Genomic DNA, 25,966 nt, shown 5'->3' on the forward strand with positions numbered 1-25,966 from the left:
TAAATGAACATGTTCGTGAGTTTACGAGTTGAATATTCTTAAGGTCAAGTTCGGTTTGATAAAACTATCGAGCTCGAGTTCGACTCGATAAACTAAACGAATAAACTCGAATGAAATTATTTATCAAATCGATATTCAAATAGTTCACGACGTTTAATTCATTTATATTCCTAGATGCCACTTGACATATTAATATTCCTAGATGCCACTTTACATAATATGGGTGAGATTTGAGTTATTAATGACAGTGTGTATTCGCTCGTTCAGTATCATCGGAATCGAATTGCCAAATGCAAATCCAGGCAGACAATTGCTTCGGCCATTAGAGAGGGAAATGACAGCGCAGTATTCCCTGTATGGACAGCGGTCGAGTCGCACCTCGAATCAATGTACGTGTGGTGAATGACCGGTTGAGGTGCGGTTGAGTCGCACCTCGAAGCTTGTCTTTATTTTATTCCTTCGCTCTCTCCCGATTTCTCTCTTTTTATATCTAAACCCCAAGATGATTAGCGCCGGCTCCACTCTCCAGTGGCGAGAACGGTTGTCGGGCTACTGATGGATCGCATCGCTTTGCCAAGGTCTGCCTGTTGTTCTGCATCGTCGTCCATTTTCCTTTTTGTCTTTTGTTTACTTCTTTTTTTTTTCCCTTTTGAGAATCCTCATTTCGGATGTGAATTCTGAACAAACCGTCTTTATTGTCCTTTTTGATTTTTCCTAATCAGTTTTCGCAAGATTTTTCGTGTTTTCAAGGGCAGCTTCCTGATCACCTTCCCGCTTTTTCTTTTGGGAGCATTTCTCTACTCGAAATTTAAAAAAAAAAAATCAATTTTCTCCTACATGGTTTTCGGTCGACAGCACCGTGGAGAATAACTTTCCCTTGCAATTTCTCCTTTATTTCATCTGCTTATGCTGAAGTAAGTTGGAATGAAAAAGTAGGATTTTTCTATGGTAGAAAACGTACTGCTTTAGCTATTATTTGGCATATGTATCATCACACAAGTGTTTGAGATATCTGGTCAGTTCGAATAGTTCTGATTGAATAAATCGGAAAACTGCTTTTGAAACTTTAGCAAGATGATAATATAATTAATGACCATGGTAGGTGAAAAATCACATGACAACATAGAGAAAGACAAACGGTTCAAAGAAGACAACGCCCAAATTTATCTCAAACTGTGGGTCCATTCGTACTACAAATAGACTTGTCTTTTTGAATAATTGTACTTAATAGATACCAAGGATGACCTGTCCCCGTGAAACAAAATGTTTGGTGCAAGATAATCACAATTTAACAAACTAAGCATGCTATCATGTATCTAATATCTTAATGAGTTTTGAAATGATATCCCCGAGTTGATCTGTTGCTTTTGTTTATTACTTGTATTTTCTATATCTTGTAACTGAAACTGTTTTTTTATAGGACTTCTATTTCTGATAGCTACTTGATTAAATGAACAAGGGGCAAGAAGCTGTCAAGAAATATGGTGGTGGTTTATCTATTCTGTATATTTATGTTTTTGCATTCCAAAGTTGAATCTGATCGTCAAGGTATTTACCACTTAATGTTATGTACAAACATGCAGATAAGAAAACATTTATCGATCTGACTATCTTCTAGTATATGTGTTGCATACAACTCATAAATGTTAGAGCTTCATAAATGAGTAAAAATCTAAATCTATGTCCTTTATGTTTTCATATGATTTGTAAAATGGTCTTGGCATTATTAGAGTTAAACAATTTTTTTGACCTTTCAGATTAATTGTCTAAAAGTTTCAATGTCCTTTGACTTAAAAATATGTAGATATCCACAATAATATACCTTAGTTAATGCAATCAAAAATTTTAATTCTATTATAATTGTCAAAAGTTGTCCAAGTCATTATTTTTTATAATTTGTTAGAACTTTTAAAAAGAGTTCATTTAATCTTAATATTTTAGAAATAAGTGGGGACCTTTTAAAAAGGTTGAACAGTTCATTAGAGTTTTTTCTTGAGATAATTAGAGTTTTTTATTAGAAGAGTCCAAATAAGTTATGTAATCAATTTATAAAAAAGTTTTAGGATCCCATTTATTGTAGAAGTTTTGTTATAATACAATTTTTAATTTCTTTTTCTCTTGGTGAGAATTGGTAATTTTCCTTTGGGTGAGGATTGTTTATTTGTTTATCCATTGTGCTACGTTAATTGATATGAGATCAGAATTTCTAATTTGGAATTTAATATTTTCCCATCAATCTTCCCATTAGTGTTTTTCTTTACCACCACTCATTTTATTTCTCTCTGCACCATTGATCCCTATCCCTTTTGTATTTCCATCCACTATTATTGTTCAACACGCCCTAATCCCCTCCACACAACTTCAACGCCAATGAAGGTTGCATCATGTCGGTATAAATACATTTCTTCTTGAAATTCGACTTTTGTTTGTTTAGTTGGTAATTTTAAATGACTTGCATTTAATTAATTTTTACAATTTCATACACATATATTATTCATAAAAATAACCAAATATTTTATATTTAGTTTAATCATCATCCATAAAAATGTTCTAATTTAATTTATTTATCCTCCATCAAATTTTTTCTTTTGTTTAGTAATTACCATTCATAAAAAAAATGATTATTAACATCCTCATTTTCATTTAATTTTCTTATTATCTATGATGTTTCTCTTGCATAATATTAGTTGCATTATTTTATAATTGTCATTACTTGTCAATACTTAGATCGATATAAAGGGAGGAAACACGATAATTGCAGCTAGATATATGCGACATTTAGATTTTAAGAACGTGAGATATATGTGAACAACAAACTGAATAATTACAATGGTTATTCTTCATAGATTGCTAACTTTAGGAAAAATATGCATACAAAATTACAGTTATGTCATCCCATGTCTAAAGAAGAATCTAATTATTTTTTGAAATAATAATAATAGTTGTGAACTACGAGTTTGGATGGATGCTCATATATTTGATGTCTAACATATTTCTTAATTGGTGTAATGACATTGAAAATTATTTTGACCAACATAACCTACATTGAATGCCTATAATTTACTAAATTCACACTCAATGGACCCACTAAAACTTATTAACAATGTCGAATGAGCTTTAGAGACTAAGATTGACAAGAATTCATTATGCATTGACATGAAATTAAAATAATGTCTCACTAAATTTTGATAATTACTAAAGTTTTATTGAAAAACAAAAAAACCTTACTCTAAGTCAATTCTTGAAGCCATCACTTGAAGTCCTAAATTCTTTTATAATTAGCTAAAATGTAGAAATTGCTTTTAAATACTTCTTGATAAGTCAAGTCTAGAACAATTCTCTAAAAACAACTTATAATAGTCTTTTAATGACATTTTGGATGAGTCCTTTAATAATTCAATATCGGTACCTTTTATTAACTTAGACATTTTTAGAGTCCAATTGACAATATACTAACAAATACTAACCATGACTTTGACTTTGAAAACTTTCACACTGAGGGGGTGTAATTCTCGTTCACTAGGAGGTACTCCACTTGGTGACAATGTAATAAATGGGAACTAAAAGCTATGTGTTGGTGCAAGGAGTATCACATCGAACCTATATTTTGATGTATGGTAAGTTTAAAGTTAGGTTATTTGTGGATCTGATGCGTGTGTCAAGTGTGCAGGTGCAGATAATTTGACAAAGGAAAGAAACCTTGATAGGTTAGGTGACCAAATACCAAACAGTAGAGGAAGCCCTAGTGGTCAGGTGACCAAACACTAGGTAGTAGAAGACTTAGTAAGTACCAAGCATGGGAAACACCCTAGTGGGTTAGGTAATTGACATTAGGCAGTGGAAGTCCCAGTGAGTTATCAGAGAGCTAGCCTAGACACTTGGCTAATGTAAGTCCTAAAGGTACTAGGTAGGTAAATTGAGAACCTTTCTGACATAGAAAGTGGTGACGAGCACATTCTGTTTCTAGGATCAAGGGTAGACTAAATGGCTAGGTGCAAACCTGACTAAGGAATCGTTATGTGTTTTAAGTAAAGGTGGGCAACTGTTATGGTTCAAAATGTAGAAAATATATTTTGTGGACTAACTTTGTGTTGCATGAAGTTACTTTGTGTTATAGGCGATCGAAAGAGGTTTGAGCGACATGATGCAGATAAGTTGAATTAGACTTAGTCGTGAACTTCTAGGAGACTAGATCAAGGTCCGAGCGACCTTAGTGTTCGGGCTATTGGAGAGCTTTCAGATGACTCGAAGTTGAGATTCATCGATCTGGACCGAGATAGTCAAGGATAGAAGTTGACCTTGCTCTAGGTGCCGATAGTGAGTCAGACGATCGAAGGCCTCATCCAAATCCAGAGTCGAAGTGGATTTAGATTGGCAATCAAGTCAGCATTGTCCGAGCGACTACAAGGGCTTCTAGGGGACTATATAAGTGTCATGCAAGCAATTGACAAGGCTCTATAAAAGGAGGGCTGAGATACCTCTTTCAGCACTCATAAACGACAATACTCTTCTGCTTCCTCGTGATTCTGTTATGTTGCCTGCAAGCGCTCTCCAAGCTCAATTGACAACTCTGTTCATTAATTTCCATTTCATTTATTGTTACCTAACATTTTGTTACTATTTAACTTGATCTATTAACTCTTGTAAGAGGTTCCTCCACCTCCGGAAGTTTTATAAAAAAGAGATCTTTTAGAGGGAATTTGGGAGTGATTCACTTGACGGATCATGCGTTGTGGACGTAGGAACCTTGGAGGGAAGCTGAACCATGTTATATCTTGTGTATATTCTTATTATTTTTCCAAATCATATAATCAAATTTACATTGTAATTATCTTTCTACAAGTTTACTTAATATTGATTCCATTGAATATTGAGTTAGTATTAATTTCATTGCATATTAACTTGATAGTTATTTCATTATAAGTTTATTTAATCTTTTATTCCACTGTAAGTTTATTTAATCCTTATTTTGTTTCATATAACTCTAATTATTTTATTGTTTTTATTTACTATCAACTCTTAAAAATTATCAAACATGCGATTCACCATTCCTCTAGTAGGCTTGCGATCCTATAAATTGGTATTAGAGCAGGTTGAATAGATAGTACGTTAGGGGAGCTTTTGTTAATCTTGTCTAGGTTAGGATATTTGGAGATATCCTACCTGCTGCTATTAACAAAGTGAAGCTAACTAAAGCTAATTCACCCCACTCTAAATTTGTTAGACCAAGACTTTGTACTAAGTTGTTTGAGCGTGCCATTTTGAATAGTTTTGTCTAAGGCACGTGGTTGATCAAAGTAGAGCCCTGTGCCTCGCCACAGCTCGGAAGTAATCAATTGACTAACTCAAAGAAAAGTTTTAATCTAATCTAGGGGTCATAATTACATTTTTGAGTTGGGTTAAACTTTAATTCTAAAATTCTTACAAAAACCCTAACTCAAACCTAACCCAAACCTAACCTTAACCCAAACCTAGCCCAACCCAAACCTAATGCAAACCTAACCTTGATCTAAACCTAATGTAAACTCAACTTAATAAATAAACACTTGTTTGCAATATTTGTGCTACTTATCCAAGATTTGTCAAAGTTGTGAAGAATTTTTTTGTCTTTATGGCCTTGTAATAGGGATATAGTACAGGTCCTTCTCTTATGAATAAGAAATGAGATAGAGTACTATCTTATGAATGAGATAGAAAACTAGATGATTATCTATAAGAAATGAGACCATAAGTAAACTAAAGTTTCTTAAAAACTTTTATTAGAGTTTCAAATGCAACAAACAAAGTTTTTTTTTTTAGTACTATAAGAAATGAGACTAAATTAAAATAGTTTAGAAATTTTTGAAACATGTAATGGAAATAAAAGAAACCTTTTTTAAAAGATTTTGTAAAGACTTAATTTGAAATGAGTTTAGAATATTGTGATGAAATATCTTTCAATGGAAGTAAAAGAAATTTCTTTTAAAAGATTTAGTAAAGACTTAATCTGAAAGAGTTTGTAATATTTTGATGAAATAAGAAATATGTATAAGGAAAATGTTTCTTTTAGAAAATTTGCATAATATAAATATTTAAGTAAAACGAATTGTGCAAATAATCAACATACTCAAGACAAACAAATAACAGAAAGATGATAAAGTCCCCAGCTACGACGTATTTGCAAGAATTTTTTCTCCAAATGGGGGGTGTAATCAAAGGATGTTGGGCTTCTGGGCTAGCCGCCGCGTGCGCTTTCCGATTTACCTTGGTGGTTGATGGAAAACTTTTGTGGGATCAGGCCGATCATCCCAGGATAGTCAATGAGACTAACTGGGATTATCATTTTTTTTTGGTAAGAGTAGTCATCCCTTGAACACTATTATACTTTCTCCTTTTGAAAACCTTCCAAAGGCCAACAAACATTTTACAAAACCCATTTATAATAGCAAAATAAGTGTAATAGTAAAGATAGAAGATTGAAACAAGAAAAAGAAAAACAAGTAATATTAAAGAAAAACTACAAAATTACAAAAATTGAAATTATAAAGTTGAAAGTTGTAGAATCTTATTGAGAATAGAGGACACTTTCGTATCTCTTGAATGTTGTGGAATGATTTTTGAATGTCTTGGTTGAGCGAGCTTGTTCAACATTTATAGATTTTGATCATCACTATGAATCAACTAATTATTGTATATTGACTAATCCATTATTTTTGGATTTTATTTGGAATGGCCGTCATCTGAACGTTACTGCCTTTAGTCGACTGTTTGTCAGTTGTGTCAATCTATTGCTCCATTAGTTGACAATTGAATACAACTTATTAGTCAACTTATCTCAATAAATCCTAAACATGCTCTCTGTTTCGATTAGATTTGGACCTCATTATTTGTTGACTATATCATCGATTGTCATTCTTTAGCAGTTGACCAGACTTGGATCATGATCTCATCATCCTCATCGGCTAACTATGTTATTAGTGAATTGCTAAGCTACTTACTGTAAGTCAACTAATCAAGATTTTGTCACGGTTGATATCTTGGATCACAACTGTGTCAATTGTAGTATCAGTCGACCCATTTGGATTTTTGCTAGTCTTTTTCATTGCACCTGCAATGTCAAGACAACCTGCATCTGCATACTTGAGACATGAAGTTAGTCAAATATAGATCTAATTTTAAACCTTTGCTAACTACGCCAACTATGGTATGGTTGGGCTCAACCACTACACATTTAGTCAAAATTGCAAAGCTTGTGACACACCATCAGTTAGGCTATATGCTTTAGTTGATGATCTCACGAGTGTTGTAAACATGATAAAAAGCAAATCTATATGCCTCAGCCAACTATCTTAAGGAATGATATGCCTTTGTCAGCAATCTCATGAAAGGAGAAGACAAAATCATTACATTGAAATTGTGTTGTATCATTAATTCAATTAATGAAGAATGTTAGAAGGCGTGGTGTCCTAAAAGTTAGTATATATTCAATTAGTCTTTACATATTGTAAAATTAAAAACATTAATTTATTATACTTAAAATTAGATAATGAATCAAACTATATTACAAATTTAGTTTGATAAAAATGTTTCTACTTTTTCCCTTTATTGCATGATTCTTCTCCAAGAAAAACAAATTCTTTCCTTGGATTGATTCTTCCTATGAATATGGAATAATTTATTGTCATCTTTTTTTGGTCTTCCAAGAATTCACCAGAAACTTTGTTAGCATTTTTTCATTGCTTGTCCCTTTAAATAAGATAGTATTGGAAATTAGTGTAATGTGGTTTAATGTTTGAAAATGAGGTGATGAAGATGAGTGTGATGACATTGAGAATGAATGCATCCTTGGAAAATTCTGTAGACAAGAGCGTAGGTTCAAATGCCTCGCGATACCACATCAAATCCTATATATTAAGAGTTGGGATATTGTTTAAGTAGATTGACAAATTGAATAAATAAGCATTAGAATCATTTTTCTTTTTCATAGTATGAGATGTTTCAATGAAGATTAATGGTTTTAGTGAAATATTTATAGGATTGTTTAAGCCATTGAATGTAATCTTGATTGTACACTTGTGTAATCATTATTTTTTTGCTAGTATAATCGTTGTGTATAGTAATTTTTCTCCTAGCATCTGCATGTCTCTTTATAGGCTCATCTAAACTCTTTAGTGAAAAGTGTCTACACATAACTATGAAGGATCACATACCATAGATGTCTTAAGCATGGATTATGTTATCAAGTCATGTATTGACGGAATTTACCATTCTACTTGGCCACAGACACCAAAACAACTTTGCCATCAACAACTGCAACAAAATGTCCTTCCTCTTTCCTCTTATTAAAACCCTGACAATCCTACTACCCACGATTAATAAAAAAAAACATTTCAAGTTCGCGGTGGTGTCATTTGGACATGACACCTCTATGAGCTTGTGGCAGCCTTGTGACGATCATGCTTGTCCACAAGGCCTCTCGCAGCGACCTTGCTTGGCTACGAAGGCAAGCAAGGCCTTTGCAAAGACAAACAACGGTGATTGACCTTTTTTTTTTAAAATTTCCTTCCCTTTTTTTCCTCATATTTTCATTTTTCTTCTCGTAACCTAAGAATCAGCTCTAAGTCCCTATCTTTTTATACTAATTATGACGCAATACCACGGTGCATGTTGTAAAGAGTAAACGCTAAACTCAAATCTTGGCGGAAAATGCTGGAAGTGAATGGTTTTAGGTCTAGTAGAGTAAAGACAAAATTGAAGTTTATTAATATTAGATGTAATGTGACAATTATTAAGGTAGAAGTTGATGAATTATCTATAACTGGGAGCTTTAAATATTTAAAATTATTTTTGCAAAAGGATAAATGATTAAGAGATGCCTTATATAGAATGTAAGCAACGTGATTGAAATTAAGGAGAGTGTTAGCTGTTCTTTCTGATCGTAAAGTTTCTTTAAAAATTAAAGAAAAGTTCTACAAAATGACGGTTATATGTTATATGAAGCTGAATGTTAGGTTATGATTCAAACACATGAGCAAAAGATGGAAGAGATGAGGATGTTAAGGTGGATATGTGGACATACGAGGATGGATAAGATAAGAAATGAGAACATTCAAAAGAAAATCGGAGTTGCACCTATTGAGGGAAAACTTTGAGACATGTTTAAGATGATATAGACATGTAAATGCTCCTTAAGTGATGTGAAACTATGACAAATATACATGTCATATGAGGAAGAGGAACAAAAAACTTGATTAATAATAATAAAATAAGATAAAATTTATTTAAATATAATAATGATGTAGTAGAGATAAAATCTAATGATGTAGAAGGATTCATATAGCCGACCCCACCTAGTGGGTGATAAAACCGTATTGTTGTGACACGATTATAATTCAAATTACCGAATCCCCTATGCAAATACAGTATAGGGTAACTCTGATCATCTCTCAAAGAATGTAACGACAAGTAATAATCTCAAGGTTAATTTATTTGTAAATGGAGGCTTGAGTTTTAGATGCTAAGGCTAAAGATAGTAATGTAAATTCTCTAAACTACGATCACAACATAATTAACGAAAATATAGAGTAATGCATATTAATATAATTTAACCTACTTGCAATCCAAATAAAGAACAAAAACTTAAAACATTCAAACAAAACAAACATTGCATAAATTAAATGAATTAAAATGCATTGACCGAAATGAAAGTAATGCAAGAGGAATTTAACCAAACACATTGCAAGCAAAATACTAAATGAAAACTAAGCATTGAAGGTAGAAACTTCTGCGATCGGGATGGATGATGCGGATCAAACTCAGGAATCTAGAGAGCTCAATGGAATTGCACGCGGAGCTAGGAATCCCAAAGCTTGTGGATGAGATGGTTCTCCGATAAGGAAGGGAATCTGTTGATGGTTCTCCGATGAGGAAGGGAATCTGTTGACGGTGGCTAATGGTGGTGCAGATGAGATGGTTCTGTCGACAGTGAGATGAGGATGGAGATAACGATGGGAACCCCTTTTGTCTCTTCTCCTCGATGGATGGAGGAAGGTGGTTCGGTGCTGAAAATCCCAAAAAGCTCTAGTGGATGAAGGGGGAGGCGACGATGTCCTTTGATGAGGAAGGGAATCCTCGTCTCTTCGAGGTGCCGGTGATGATGGAGATAGGAGATGACGATGGGAATCCCCTTTCGTTTCTCCTCCTCCCGTGTATGGCATGAAATGGAGTTGGGGAAGAAGCTCCTCCAATCATATGTTGAATGAATCCTTCCTTGAGAGAAAACCGATTGCTTAAGTGAACCAATGTCCTCACGCGCATTCACGTGCCATGGCTGTGCCAAGGGTTATGACCAGGCCGTGTTGGCTACTATGGAATGGCTTTGGTAAGCTACAACATGGGACACGGCTTAGCAGTGTTAGGGGACATGACCAGGCCGTGTTTCCTTCTTTGGGGTGCTCCGAACTTTTCTTTTGATTCTAGTTGATGCCCACATTTGATTCCCTACAAAACCACATTCATATTTTAAGACATAATGTACTAAATGTAGGAAAATTGCAATGAAGCTCTAAATAAACCTTTGCCTATAAAACATAGTATGAATCAACATTTAACCATACAAGAGGATTAAAATGTCAAACATGAGAGCATAATAATACATGAAAATGACGGTTATCAAATTCCCCCACACTTATTCCTTACACGTCTTGGGTAAGTAAGCAAAACTAGAGAAGAACTAAAAACTCATTTCCCAAATAATCCCCAATCAACACTTCGAAGATCGTAAAGGTAATTACTTGGGATCATTAAATTTATAAGGATCAAGACATTCATAATCCCAATTCTTGCACAAGTCAACAAGCATGGTAATTTCAATTAACTTGAATAAACTAAGAATGATAGAGTCTTACAAGGTAAATATTTTCATTCTCACTCTCAAAAGCATTGCAAGGTGGAGTTTCCGTCTATTCTTGTGTAGTATAGGGTAACTCGGATCGTCTCTCAATGAATATAACAGTGAGTGATAATCTCAAGATCAATTTATTTGTAAATGGGGGGTTTGGGTTTGAGATGTTAAGGCTAAAGACAGTAATGAAATTAACATAAACATAAGTAATGCATCCTAATTTAATCTAACCTATTTTGCAATCCAAATGAAGAACAAAAATTTAAATCATTCAAACAAAACAAATATTGTAGAAATTAAATGAATTAAAATGCATTGACTGAAATGAAAGTAATGTAAGAGGAATTTAACCAAACACATTGCAGGTAAAAGATTAAATGAAAACTAAGCACTAAAGGTGAAAACTTCTCCGATTGGGGTGTATAGTGCAAATTGAACTCAGGAATCCCAAATGCTCAGTGGAATTGCGCGCGGAGCTAGGAATCCCAAAGTTCGCAGATGAGATGGTTCTCCAATGAGGAAGGGAATCCCCTTTCCATCTCATGAGGCAGTTAGTGGTGGTGGAGATGAGATGGTTCCGCCGACGGTGAGATGACGATGGAGATAATAATGGGAACCTCATTTTCGTCTCTTCTCCTCGATTGATGGAGGGAGGTGGTGCGAAGCTAGGAATCCCAAAAGCTCCAATGGATGAAGGGGGAGGCGATGGCGTCCTTTGATGAGGAAGGGAATCTTCGTCTCCTCGAGATGCTGGTCGGTGATGATGGAGATGACTAGAGGATGGAACGGAGACGATGGGAATCCCCTTTCGTCTCTCCTCCTCCCATGGATGATGTGAGATAGAGTTGTGGAAGAAGCTTCTCCGAGCTGTGTTCCTTGCTGTGGGATGCTTTGAACTTCTCTTTTGACTCCAGTTGACTCTCTTTTTTAATTCCTTACAAAACCACATTCATATTTTAAGACATAATGCCCTAAATGTAGGAAAATTGCAATGAAGCTCCAAATAAACCCCTTGCTCGTAAAACATGGTATGAATCAACATTTCACCATATGAGAGGATTAAAATGACAAACATAAGAGCAAAATAATACGTGAAAATGTCGGTTATAAGTGGGATAAGGTTTAGTTGTTATTTTTGTTTCTTTCCCATTTCATTTTTTTTCTTTTTTTCTTTCTAGTTTTTTTGCTTCTTTTTCTTTTCAATCTACAAGGTTAGACATTGCATAAAGAGGTAGAGGAGTGGACTGAAGATGGATTGATAGAAAAAGTGAATTAAATATAATATAATTTTTAACATTATAAAATATATTTATTTATGTTTATTATTTTTAATTGATTTTATTAAAAAATATCATTTACAATACATGTTATGTATTTTACTAAATTTATCTTAAATTTTTTGTATAAATTTTAATTTGAGCTACAATTATATCATTTTTTAAAAAGAAAGATATTTATTTGCTTTTATCTAAATTGTTCAACGTTTAAAAACATAAACACTCATTCATCCAAATATTATCATAGGTACAATGTGTGTGTATATATATATATATATATAAATATATATAAATCAAAGTCATCGACCTCTTATCCTTTTACTATACAATAGAAAATTTAGGCAATACTTTTACATATTCTCAATGTATAAAAGAATTTCATTAATTCATGAATAATTTGAAAATTTCAAACAAATGTAACATAATTAATGTCTAAAATCATCAAATCATATTTGAAGATGTTGAAATCGAAGATCAATCTCCCTGACAATTATAAATGTAAGTTCTCAGACTCGATGCATCTGTAATAAAACTTAAAATTGAATATTAATCTTCATCATCATTATAAATGCAAGTTTTTGGAGTGCATGTCTCTACAATAAAGCTGTAATTAAGACTATTTAATTATGTACAACAATAATAAAAATATAAGTTTTAAATTTATACATTTTTGATGAACTTATAGTTGCTGCAAAACATTCAATAAGCAACAAATGTCTCATGAGATAATATCAAAACTGAAACTCAATTTTCAACATCTCAAATATAACTCAATACTATTCATCTGTAACAATGAAATATTAATAAAATATTTTTGAATTAATATATTTTATATTTTAAAAAGTATTGAAATCATACCAGTACGTCATAATACGGTATTGAAATCGTATCATTCTAGTCATAAATTAAAATTTTAGCATGGATTAAAATTTTAAACCTTGGTCTTAATAAAATTATCATAAGCAAATTTGTCAAATGAATCTCACATTTTTAATTTGTATTGTATATATTGACTTCAATTTGTTCTTTTAGGATCATAAGGTGGTTCGAAGACCTCAGTTTGTACTAGGAGTTAGGCAGTACCACGTTGAATGATTTTTAAAGAAGGCAACACTTCATTGTCTTTTTTTTTTTTTTTTTGAGTTATATATTGGGCTAATTAAAGGTTCTTTGGTTAGGAGAAGGACCATTAAAATGGATTAGGAATTTTGATTGTTCCATGATTAATCATATGATGATTTTTTCCTGTGGGCCCGTTGGTGAGTCATCAAGGATCCAAGAGTCTCTTCTGGGGTTAAGCACTTCCATGTTCTTTGGTTCAGGAGAGAAGTCACTAAATTAGGTAGGGATTATTTCTTGAACTGCTACAGTTGGTCTCATTCTTGGTTCATTAATTTCCTCCTTGAGTTTGAGGTAAGTCATCAAGTGACTTTTTTTGAAGTTAAATCTTCGAACTCACTTAAGTTAAAAAGTACATAAATTTTAGGAGAGGTGACTAAATCAAGGTGAGGCTCCGATCATTGTCCTCTGAGACACTAAGGCCCACATTGTTGTTGGATTTTCCTTTTCCTTAAAATTTTTGTACGGGTGGGCTGATCTTTTTATTTCTCATTCTAATTTTGCAAGGTTGTGGATGTTCTTCCATTGTGTTTAGAGCATTAATAGTCCCGATTCCATACACAGAGAGAGAGAGAGAGAGAGAGAGAGAGAGTGAGAGAGAGAGAGAGAGAGATGAGAGGTTATACAACCAAAGTGTCATGTAGTGTAACAGTGATGGAAAGAATGTTACACCATATTAAGTTTTCGAGTTTGTTCACTCTAGCCTTTATGGATATAAGCTCGTTCTCCTTTTTTAGTTATACTCACACTTAGCATATACATCTGGTATTTTCTCTCATCATCTTGATTTAAGAATTGTGTCATGATGCTTATAAAGTCTGAATTTTTGTAGGTTTTGGTACCTTTTTTTTTTTGTGGGATTGAGGTATGGCGAACTGTATTTGGACCATACTAATATTTTTTATTGTTTCTGTTAAAAAGTAATTAGATGCTAGTTTTCCTTCAAATTAAACATAAATCAATTGTATGCTAACCACATAAAAATTGTATATACATTGTCATTTGATGTTATATAGTTTGAGTATTTTAGTGCTTATATGTGTTGTGTATTTAATCGATATGAGACTCCATATCATCCACACGACTTCTGAAACCTTGATAATTGAGACAACATGCACTAAGAATACTCTAGAATAGCTGAAGGAACTGAAGTTTTTGTTTCTTTTTTCTGCTAAGATTTGAGTTCCTTTTCGGATGTTTTCTATTAGCTCTGCTATTACTGCAGAATCTTTCCTTGACGTGTAGATGTCATCAGACATGCCCCTTATAGAAAAGCTTCAGATTTTTAATTTCTCATGCTTGTTTTTTACATACATCTCTGTTGGTGAATGCATTGGTTTCTGGTGACATATGATGATTTGGAGACTATTTCTTTGTGGAAAGTATAAAAAGTTAATTTAGTTGGTTCATATGGTTAAGTGACCTTATTTACTTAGTTCTTTCATTGAATTATTGTATGGATTGCAAAGGCATATATGTAAATAATATGTTTCAGGTGATGCATTATATGACATGAGAGTGAGGTTAAATGCCACTGCGAATCAGCTTACTGATTGGAATCAAAATCAGGTTAATCCTTGTACATGGAATTCTGTTATCTGTGACAGTGACAACAATGTCATTCGAGTGTAAGTCATTTGTTGTTCTTCTCCTCTTAAAGTTATATGATTTGTATTATTATGTGGATTCTAAGATTCAATTGCAGTAAATTGGAAGACAATAGCGCTTTTGAAAGCCATATTCCATAATTGTAATTTCATTGCCTCAGGACATTGTCTTCAATGGGATTTAATGGAGTCCTATCACCAAGAATTGGAGAACTCCAGTATCTAGCTGTTTTGTAAGTATAATTTTACCAACATTTTAGTTACTTAGTGATGCAATTGGCAAACAAACAAAAGGAACCAACCTCAATAAGTGGAAAATTCTTACATAGAGAAAACAAAGTGGAAATTCTTATTGATTAAAAGGAAAAAAAAATCAGCAATTTACCAAAGGGCGCATGTAGGTTTCCGAATTGACCAAAAGGTGCATGCGACTTTGGTATTTACCAAAGGACGTACCTTTTTCCGGTGCTCTTCCCGTTCTACCCTTCTGACAAATCTGACCTTTTCTTTTCTCCCTTCTATTTCCTCTCTCCTGTACTTGCAATCTCTTTTCTCTTTCCTTCTCTTCTCTTTCCTATCTCTTTTGCATGCATACATGCATAACGTGAGTTTGATATGAAAATCATATCAGGCCCACGACATTTAGGGTTTAGCTGATTCGTTTGATAACATTTAACACATCAGGAGAAATCGAAATAAGTAATGAAGGGTACCATTGGATTCCTTGCCTCTTAAGAAATTCATAGGACTTGAAATGGGTCAAATAAGACTTATCTAGATGGACCTAGACACGTCCGATTGGACCCATTTCAAGTCATGGATTTTTTAAGTTGCAAGGAGTCCAACGGTGCCCTCCATTGCTTATTTCAACTTCTCTGAAGGTGTTAAAATATTATCGGAAGAATCAACCTAACGTGAATTTGATATGAACTGTAGGCTTGATATGGTGCATATCAGGTTCACGTTGGGGGGCCCGATATGATTTCATATTAGGTTCATGTTAAGCTAAAATATGAATAATGTAAAAAGGTCACATTTTTGGAGTTTCTCTTACAAGAGTCAAACTAAAAAGGTAAAATATCACATTATTCACATTTTTGCTTAATTCACAAAGCAAGAATTTCTCTAAACTAAATCTCCTTTTCAGTCTTCAAGTTCTCCGCATATTCTAAACTTTAATTAAATTCAAAAACATATATCAATGCATTATGAACTTTTTTTTAAAAAAAATTGTTTTCATTATTGCATATTATCTTTTTATGCATGTTACAAAGAGAAAAATATCACATTTCTTATGTTTTAGCTTAATTAAGGAATCTAGTGTTCTTTTTGTGGGATTACTTTAAAGTTATGTAAATATTCTAAACTACAATTAAATCCGAAAGAATATATACAATTTATGCCTTGAAAATATTCTAAATTTTATGTTTTTTATTTGCTAATAAGAACTATTTATCATCATTGTCAATATCTCTCGTTAATTATATTTAAATGCAATATAATTCCCTAAAACAATGGATAAGACAAATTAAGGTGAAACCAAAAGAACCAAAACTTGAAGGTTACGTTGGGCCTGATATGATTCTATGTCAGGCCTAATATGGGGCTGATATAATTCAAATTAGGCTCATGTTGGGATTTTTTAGCCGATTATTTCATTAACATTTTAACACCTCCGAGAAGTTGAAATAAGCAATGGATAATGCCGTTTGACTCCTTGCAGCCTGAAATGAGTCCAATTAGACTTTATGTTTGAAATAAGCAATGGATATACCGTTTGACTCCTTTTAGCCTAATTACGGAATCTAGTGTTCTTTTTGTGAGCCTGCTTTAAAGTTCGTTAAATATTTTAAACTATAATTAAATCCGAAAGAATATATACAATTTAGACCATAGTTGTCAAAAGCGCAAAGCGCAAAAAAGCGCTCAAGGGTCTTAGGGCTTAAAGCGCAAGGCGAAGCGCGGGCTTTACGGAAAAGAACATAATAAACAAAAGGGCTATTATATCTATTAAAAAAACTTTCAAAATGTCTTTGAAAATCCAAATAACCATAAACAAAATATTCTTTGATGAAGTTGCAGATTACTGGAAATTAAAAGTCTTTGAAAATATGATACATGAAATATCAAATATCAAAATAATCATCTTCTTCATCTTCATTGTCCAAATCTATGCCATCAGCTCCATCGCTTAATTTGTATCCATCAGTATCTTCTTCTTCAGTTTCATTATCAAGATTAATTTCTTCTTCATTTACAAGACTAGTTTGAGCTGAAGACTGCTTTCTTTTTGCTAATGCAGATGATGATGTCCCTTTTGAAGAAGACGCATTTCGAGATCGAAAGCCATATGCACTTTCACCAATCCCAGATGCTTGTGCTACATCACTCCAACGCAAATCTTCACCTTCAAAGACAAAATCATTATCATTGTCTTTATCACTGTCATCCAATTTTTCCAACAACCATTCATTACTATTATCTATCTCTGACAAAGTAATAGGATCAATCTTATCTCGCATGTCATATCTTCTCCTCAAAGCTCTATTGTACTTGATATATACCAAATCATTCAATCGTTGTTGAGATAACCTATTTCTTTTCTTAGAATGTATCTACAAAAAAATTAAAAGGTTAAGTTCATAATATAAATTTTAATATGTATTAAAAAAAATCCAACTTACATGTTCAAAAACACTCCAATTACGTTCACAGCCTGAAGAAGAGCATGTGAGGTTTAAAATCTTCATTGCAAATATTTTTAATTCAGGCGTTGATGCACCATAAGAAGACCACCAATCAGCTTGAAAAACAAAAACATATAAATTATAAGATTAACTTTATTACCATCCAATATTGATATTGATTATTGCACGATATATTATTTATAAATTTACCTGGCGATTTTAAAGTTCTTTGTCGGATAGCCATTGGCAAACCAAAAAGTCCTGCTTTCTTGTATTTTTCCAATTGATTCGTGATCTTATCTTGTAAATCCTCACCTCTCACCAATCTAGATATGCACTTGTACAAACCCTCCATCACTTCTGTATCATTTTCTATATCAGGGTTTGAGTAAAAACACTCTGGATTCAAGAAATATCAGGCTGCTTGCAAAGGTCGATGCAGTTGAATGTTCCATCTTTTGTCAATGAATTCAAAAATGCTACGATATTTCTCTTCATTATTGTTAAATGACGCAGCGATAGCTTCTTTGGCCCTGTCCATTGCCTCATAAATATAACCCATAGGAGATCGTTTTTCACCGTCTACCAGCCGTAATACTTTTACCAATGGACCACCAACTTTTAATGCAAAAATCATATTTTTCCAAAAAGAAGGCATCAATATCACTTCTGCTACACGTTTTCTTGCGGCCTCTTTGGAAAATCGACTATTTGCCCACTTTTCAGATGCAAACATCTTTCTCAGATTTGCTTGTTGTACATGAAACTGCTTTAAAGTAAAAAAAGCGGTTGCAAAACGTGTTTTTGCGGTTCTTACCATGTCTCTCTGTGCAGTAAACTCTCATCATGCTCAATACTTGTGGTCTGTTGTAAATATAACCATTCATCATCAATGCCCGTTCATGCAATTTTCTGAGATGAGGAATTTTGAATATATCCTCAAGCAACAAATCTAAACAATAAGCTGCACAGGAGTCCAGTATAAGTGTAGAAATTGGTTTTCCAAAAGACGACCTAAAAAAAAAATATTTAATCAAAAAAATTAAAAATATAATTCAATTATTAATTGGAACTTGGAAATAATAGGCTAATATTTAACAAAAATTTAAAATATTACCTGCACTGACATTGCAGCTTGCATTATCTGTTACAATCTGAATCACATTTTTTTCTCCAATGCGATACACAAATTTAGAAAGCAACTCAAACATTTTGTCCGCTGTGTGAGAATAGCTTGAAGCATCAACTGATTCGACAAATACACTTCCTTTGGGACCATTCACCAAAAAATTTATAAGAGTCCTACCCTTTTTATCTGTCCATCCATCTGCCATGATTGTGTACCCAAACTTAGCATGATCTTCTTCATGGGATTTTGAGAAGTGAGTTCGTATTTGCCAACTCTTTCTTCAAATACTTAACCCTCACTTCATGATATGATGGAGGTTTCATCCTAGATCCAAATTGTCCAATAGCTTCAATACAAGGCTCAAAAGAATCATATTTAACAGCATTGAAGGGAATTCCAGCATCTTGCAAATTTCTCAACTGCAATATCTCTTAACTTCTTTTTATTTTCATCAAATTGTTCTTTGCTTTTTGCACGTCTTTGTTTGACAATTTCATCGACATCTTTCATAAAATAAAGATTAATAGGCCCAGTTTGTTTACACTTTTTACCTTGGGTCGTAGGATGGTTGCTTGAATCTGATATTGGTGGTTTCCTTTTCACTTTAGTTTGATGATCATCTTCTTCCAAATCTTCCAAATTATCAACATCTTCAGAATGAGGAATTTCATCCATTTGATTCTTCAAATTATTCTTTTTTTGCATAAACTCTCTAATTTCTTCTTTAACATGCTCGGGACATTTCGGGCAAGCTTTCACATTTCTATTGCCCCCAACTAAATGTAACTTGTGTCCATAAATTCCACCGTTTGTTATTTTACCACAAAAAATACAATTGACAACATTTGGATTTTTAGGATCTGAACATGTTGCATAATTCCAAACAATATCTTTTCGAGTGGATGAAATTGTTATATTTGACATGGTTAACTCAAGAATCAAGAGTCAAGAGCACTGCAATTAGTAATAAACAATCAATAAGTAAAATAATATAAAACAGTAAAAAAATATCAAAATATAAATCTGATTTATAGGAATTAATTACAGTTTTTAATTTTAAATATATATATTTTTATATATTTAAATCTGATTTATATGTATTAATAAAATTTATTAGATTTTTTTATTTTACATATATAATTTTATATATTTAAATGATTAAATTTGATGTATATGTGCTAATAATATTTATTAGATTTTTATTTTTTATATATATTTTATATATTTAAATCTGATTTATATGTATTAATAGAATTTATTAGATTTTTTATTTTAAATATATTTTTTATATGTTTAAATAATTAAATCTGATTTATAATTAATAAAGTTTATTAAATTTTTTTAAAAATATTATGTTTAAAATTTAAATAATTAAATCTAGTTTAAAATTAATAAGATTATTAGATTTTTAAAATATTTTTGATACATTTAATTAAAATTTAAATAATTAAATCTGATTTAGAAATTAGAATTAATAATATTTATTAGATTTTTGTTTATTTTAAATAATTTTTATATATTTAAATCTGATTTATATAAATTAATGCAATTTATTAAGTTTTTAAAAATTTTATTTATTTTTTATATCTTTAAATTAAATTTATATGAATTAATAAACTTTATCAAATTTTTTATATTTTTAATTTTGTTTATATATTTAAATTTGATTTAATAAAATCAAACTTTTTCTCCCTTCACTGTTTCACGCGAGTCACGACCACGGCGATGTCATCGCGATGCTCGCGACGTCGCCAGAGCCGTCGCCGGAGGCCATCGACGTTGCCGGAGGCCACCGACGTCGCCGGAGGCGTCACGGGAAGCCTCCGGCGTCGGAGAACTCCCGCGACACCGCTTGAGGCGTCGGGTCCCTCCCGTGACGTCGTTGGAGGCGTCGGGGCCCTCCCGCGACGCCGCTGGAGGCGTCGGGGCCCTCTCGCGACGCCGCTGGAGGCGTTAGAGGTCTCCCGCTACACCTCCGACGCCGCCGGAGGCATCCCGCGACGCCGTCGGAGGCAATCGCAGAATGTCCAGGATGCTTCAAACTGAATTTAAGTAATAGAAATTGAAAACTTACCTGCAGGCGACGCGAGAAGAAGCAGCAGCACACGTGAAGAAGCAGCCACGGTAGATCCGTCTAGTTGCAGCAGCGGGAGACGCAACGAACAACAGCGGGAGACGAAGAGACAGGTTTAACGAGATTAATTAGGGCTTTAAATAAAATTTAAAACAAAAAAGTAATCTTTTAGGGTCGCTGCGCTTCGCTCGCTTCTGCGCGAAGCGCAGCGACGCGCGCGCTTCTTAAACCTGTTGCGCTTCCAAGTTCTCGGAAGCGCAAGGGCTGCGCCTCGCTTCGCTTTGCGCTTAAGCGAGCGAAGCGAGCGCTTTTGATAACTATGATTTAGACCTTTCGAAAATATTCTAAACTTTATGTTTTTTTATTTGCTAATAAGAACTATTTATCATCATTGCCAATATCTCTTGTTAATTATATTTAAATGCAATATAATTCCTTAAAACAATGGATAAGACAAATTAAGTTGGAACCAAAAGAACCAAAACTTAAAGGCCACGTTGTGCCCGATATAATTCCATATCATGCCCTTCATATCAGGCACACATTGGAATTTTTTTGGCCGATTCTTCCATTAATATTTAACACCTCTCTAGAAGCTGAAATAAGCAATAGATAACAGCGTTTGACTCCTTGCAGCCTCAGTCCACAGGACCTACATGTCTGATTCATATCAGGCTCACGTTGAAACTTTTTAGCTGATTCTTCTTTTAATATTTTAATACCTCCTGAGAAGCCGAAATAAGTAACGAATAACACCGTTTAACTCCTTGTAGCTTCAGAAATTCATAAAACTTGAGATGAGTCCAATTAGATATGTCTAGGTCCTATGGATTTCTGAGACGGTAAGAAGTTAAACGGTACTATTTATTGCTTATTTTGACTTCTTAGGAGGTGTTAAAATGTTAATGGAAGAATTGGCTAAAAAATCCCAACGTGGACCTGATATGATTGCCCACGTTGGGTCTGATATGGAATTATATTAGGACAAACTTGAGCATGATATGAAATCATATTAGATCCAACGTGACCTTTAAGTTTTGGCTCTTGTGGTTCCACCTTAATTTGTCTTATTCATTGGTTTAGAGAATTATATTGCATTTAAATATAATTAACGAAAGATATTGACAATGATGATAAATAGTTCTTATTAGCAAATAAAAAAACATAAAGTTTAGAATATTATCAAAAGGTCTAAATTGTATATATTCTTTCAGATTTAATTGTAGTTTAGAATGTTTAAATAACTTTAAAGTAGTCCCACAAAAAGAAGAACACTAGATTCTTTAATTAGGCTAAAACATAAAAAATGTGATATTTTTCTCTTTGTAACATGCATAAAAAGATAATATGCAATAATGAAAACAATTTTTTTTTTAAAAAAGTTCATAATGCATTGATATATGTTTTTGAATTTAATTAAAGTTTAGAATATGCGGAGAACTTGAAGACTGAAAAGGAGATTTAGTTTAGAGAAATTCTTGCTTTGTGAATTAAGCAAAAATGTGAATGATGTGATATTTTAACCTTTGTAGTTTGACTATTGCATGAGAAACTCTAAAAATGTGACTTTGTTTTTTATATTATTCACATTTTAGCTTAACGTGAATCGTATTAGGCCCAACGTGGTCTTGATATGCACCATATTAGGCCTACGGTTCATATCAAGTCTATGTTGGGTTGATTCTTCCGATTATTTTAACACCTCCGGAGAAGCCGAAATAAGCAATAGAGGCACCGTTGCACTCCTAGTAGCTTAAGAAATCGATAGGACCTGAAATGAGTCAAATCGGATCTGTCTAGGTCCATTAGTGGGTTTTGATCAAAACTCACTTATGGACCTAGATAGGTCTGATTGGACTGAGGTTGCAAGGAGTTCAACGGTGTCCTTCATTGCTTATTTCGGCTTCTCTCGATGTGTTAAAATGTTATCGAATGAATCAGCCAAACAACACCATGGGCCTGATATGATTTTCATATCAAATCTACATAATGCATGCATGCAAAAGAGAGGAAAGAAAAGAGAGGAAAGAAAAGATAAAGAGGTTGCATGCATAGGAGAGAGGAAAGAAAAAAAAGGGCATAGAAAAAGAAAAGTCAGATTTGCCTGGAGGGTAGAACGAGAAGAGCACTTAAAAAAGATGCGTCTTTGGTAAATACCAAAGTAGCGTGCGTTTTTGGTCAATTCGGAAACCTACATGTGCCCTTTGGTAAATTGTCAAAAAAAAAAAAAAATACATGGATCCTGATCTATTTCTGATAAGCTTAACTCATAAAAAACAAACAATTAAATTGGAAAATGCATTAGACCATAATTATTCCTTTAATTAATTAAAAATGACAACTTAATCTGTCCATGGTTATGTGAATGAATAGAAATCTTATGTTAAGTCCCAAATAACTTTCATATGTAACTGGAAGAACATGACACCATATCATTTAGTATATGGAGGGGAAAAAATGATAAACCAGTAACACTGAACTTGGGACGACCGGTCTGGCCGCACGAAAGTTTCCCACCAGCCACCATGATAAATCGGGAAGTGCTCATGGCAGGCGGCCCAGAAGCCCAACATTATGTGGTTGTGCATCCCATTTGGAGAAAAAATCCATACAAATGATTGTAGCTGAGGATCAAACCGTGGGTGTTTAGGTGACAACTTGACACCCTTTCATTGCACCATAGCCAGGGGTAAAAAAAACACTTTGTGATATAAACATTTTACTTATCAAAAAAAAAAAAGTTAGTATATGGAGTCATCTCAATGAGAACTATACCACATTGTGACTGAAAAGGAAGCTTGTTTTACCTATGCCACCTTGTAGGGGCTTATGTGTGATAAGTGTGGCCTACATCCTACGAAGGGTTGATGATGAAATTATGTTCATGGAACTCCCAATGTTAGAAATTTAGTAAATCTAGTAGGAAACTAAGTAATTAAAGTAACAATTGGGAATCTAAACAAATATAAAGATCATAACAAATAGACAATAGTAGATAACATGTGAGAATTGGAGGATCAGTGGTGTGATTTGGGGCAGGGTGGGGAGTGAATAACAATTAAAAAACAATTATTTAAATAAGAGAGTTGGACATGCAACAATAATGTAAATCAAAATAAAATTAATGCTAATAAGTTTATTTAATGTGGTTTGGACCTCCAATTCTGCTTCACAACCTATTGATTTGTTTGGTAAGTCACTCCTTGAAATTTAAGAGACAAATAAGCCTTCAAAAGCTTTTTCATTTTATAAGATAGAAAACCATAAAGCAGCTTGTAAAAAAAATTGAAAAGTTGTTAAGAGCTTGAAAATTGCAATCTTAAGCTTGTATGAATTCAAGAAGTGTATAAAAGACTAAAAAATAAACAAGAGAGAGTATTTTTAGTAGTAGAATTGTTGCCGAATGTGTTTTCATGAGCTACTCTTGTTCCTTGATTTATATTCTTCAAACTGAGATTAGATAAACTTCACACAATTGTTTTGTTTAATTCCTAGTCTAAAATCTTCTTCAGTTGACAGAAACACTAATTATGGAAGCCATATTTGTCAGCGATGCTCTTTATTCTAGTTGAACAACATCACAAGCTCATCTATCAGTGGAACAAATCCTGACTTAATTTAAATTTACTTCCCCTATAATGTTACGAAAGTTTCCCTCCCTTTTTTTGTGATTCTCCTCCTAAAAATGTCATTATTGCACCAATAATATTCTATAAACGATATAATATTCAAATTTAGTCATGGTGAACTCTTGTCAAATTTATAAGGGTACAAAATTAAATTAGCATAAAATTATATTTTCTATCCTTGCAGATAAATTTAATTGACCAAAAATAGTCAGGTGATTGTATCACAATGTCAATTAATGGAATGTGTCAGTCAAACTGAATTCTTTAATATTCAAATGTTGAGTTTCAAAAATTCTTTAAAATTTCTAAAGAAGTTAAAAAAAAATAAATTAGAGATGTATAATATGGTGAAGTAAAAATTATTTTCTTTCTGAAATACTTCATACTTTAAAAAAATAATACTATGTTGAAAATACTTGAGAAACAATGTTTTAGTTTTATGTTCATTTATGTAACTTTTTATATTTTTTTAGAAAATATAAAACATGAATTTTCAACATAGAAAATAAGTTTGCAATGTGAAACTAACAATCAAGCTTTCTTAAAACTATACATTTAAAAAACTCTTTTAATTAATATTAAAGTGGCATTTCCAATCATCATCATATACACGTTTCCCATGACCAATTAGTATCATGATTTATAGATGATGTAAGACCAAATTGATGCATCTTAAGTAATATCCTGGACTAAATGCTTCATCTATCATCATATGACCCAATATACAAACATATAATTACTATATTTTTTGAGTCAGACGAGATAGTCCTTTCCGTCCTCTCTTCTATATCATCATACAAGTCAATAAATGAAAACATAGATATGATATAAATAAGCATAAATGATCAAAGATATATAAACACATGCAAGTGAAACACATTGATAAAATCTAAGTGATTTGCCAACCAAAAATAAATTATTAATTAACCTAGTTGGAGCATACTGATCTATCTAAAATGTGATAATTTATTCTTGGGAATCCATTAGTTGGGTCCAACTTGGTTTACTAGGTACCTTTTGCCTTTTATCTAGATGGCCCATTTGATTTTATTCTGGATTGCCCCTTACTAATTATAGAAGAGTAGCCTTTTCATTTTTCTTTGATTCATACCCTTAGCTATTTTGGGTAACTTTTACTCTTTGGTTACTAATAATCATATCATGAAATTTAGCGTCTTATATGAACTTTTCTCTATTGTTGTTATTAGATTATCTACTTGTGACTTCAAGTTTTCATTGTTTTATAGATTAGATTATCTACTTGTGACTTCAAGTTTTCATTTTCATTTTCAAGTTGCTTAAGTTGAGCATGATAAGATTAATCAAAAGATGGTGGTTGTATTTTTAGTTTTAATTTATTTTTGAGATTCCTATTTTTATCTTTTTTTCTATATACAACAAGTTTAATAAAGAAATTATAGTATTAAAAAGTTAATCAACTAGGGGAAAGTCTACCTTGTTGTCTTTTTTGTCTAAAGCCATCATTATTCCATTGTTCCTTTCATCCAAGACTTCCCCTTCATCATTGCTAGCACTTTTAGTCTTATCTTTAAGCATAGGCT

The 25,966-nt window shown here is 32.8% G+C and overlaps 1 protein-coding gene across 4 annotated transcripts in view; it reads left to right on the forward strand.

Moving 5' to 3' along the window:
- The first annotated feature begins 291 nt into the window (after positions 1-291).
- Positions 292-25,966, forward strand: part of LOC122006240 (LRR receptor kinase SERK2-like) — a 52,291-nt gene continuing 26,616 nt past the window's right edge. For 2 of the 4 annotated variants that reach the window (XM_042561666.1, XM_042561669.1), the window contains exons 1-4: positions 475-578; positions 1,421-1,548; positions 14,774-14,906; positions 15,047-15,118. In XM_042561666.1, coding sequence (XP_042417600.1) covers positions 1,482-1,548; positions 14,774-14,906; positions 15,047-15,118 — 272 coding nt within the window. In that variant the 5' untranslated portion in view covers positions 475-578; positions 1,421-1,481. Of the gene's footprint in view, positions 579-1,420; positions 1,549-14,773; positions 14,907-15,046; positions 15,119-25,966 lie in introns of all 4 variants that reach the window. The other 2 variants (XM_042561668.1, XM_042561667.1) reach the window with 2 other exon arrangements.

The sequence above is a fragment of the Zingiber officinale genome, chromosome 7B, assembly GCF_018446385.1.
Source record: "Zingiber officinale cultivar Zhangliang chromosome 7B, Zo_v1.1, whole genome shotgun sequence".
NCBI classification, from domain to species: Eukaryota; Viridiplantae; Streptophyta; class Magnoliopsida; order Zingiberales; family Zingiberaceae; genus Zingiber; species Zingiber officinale.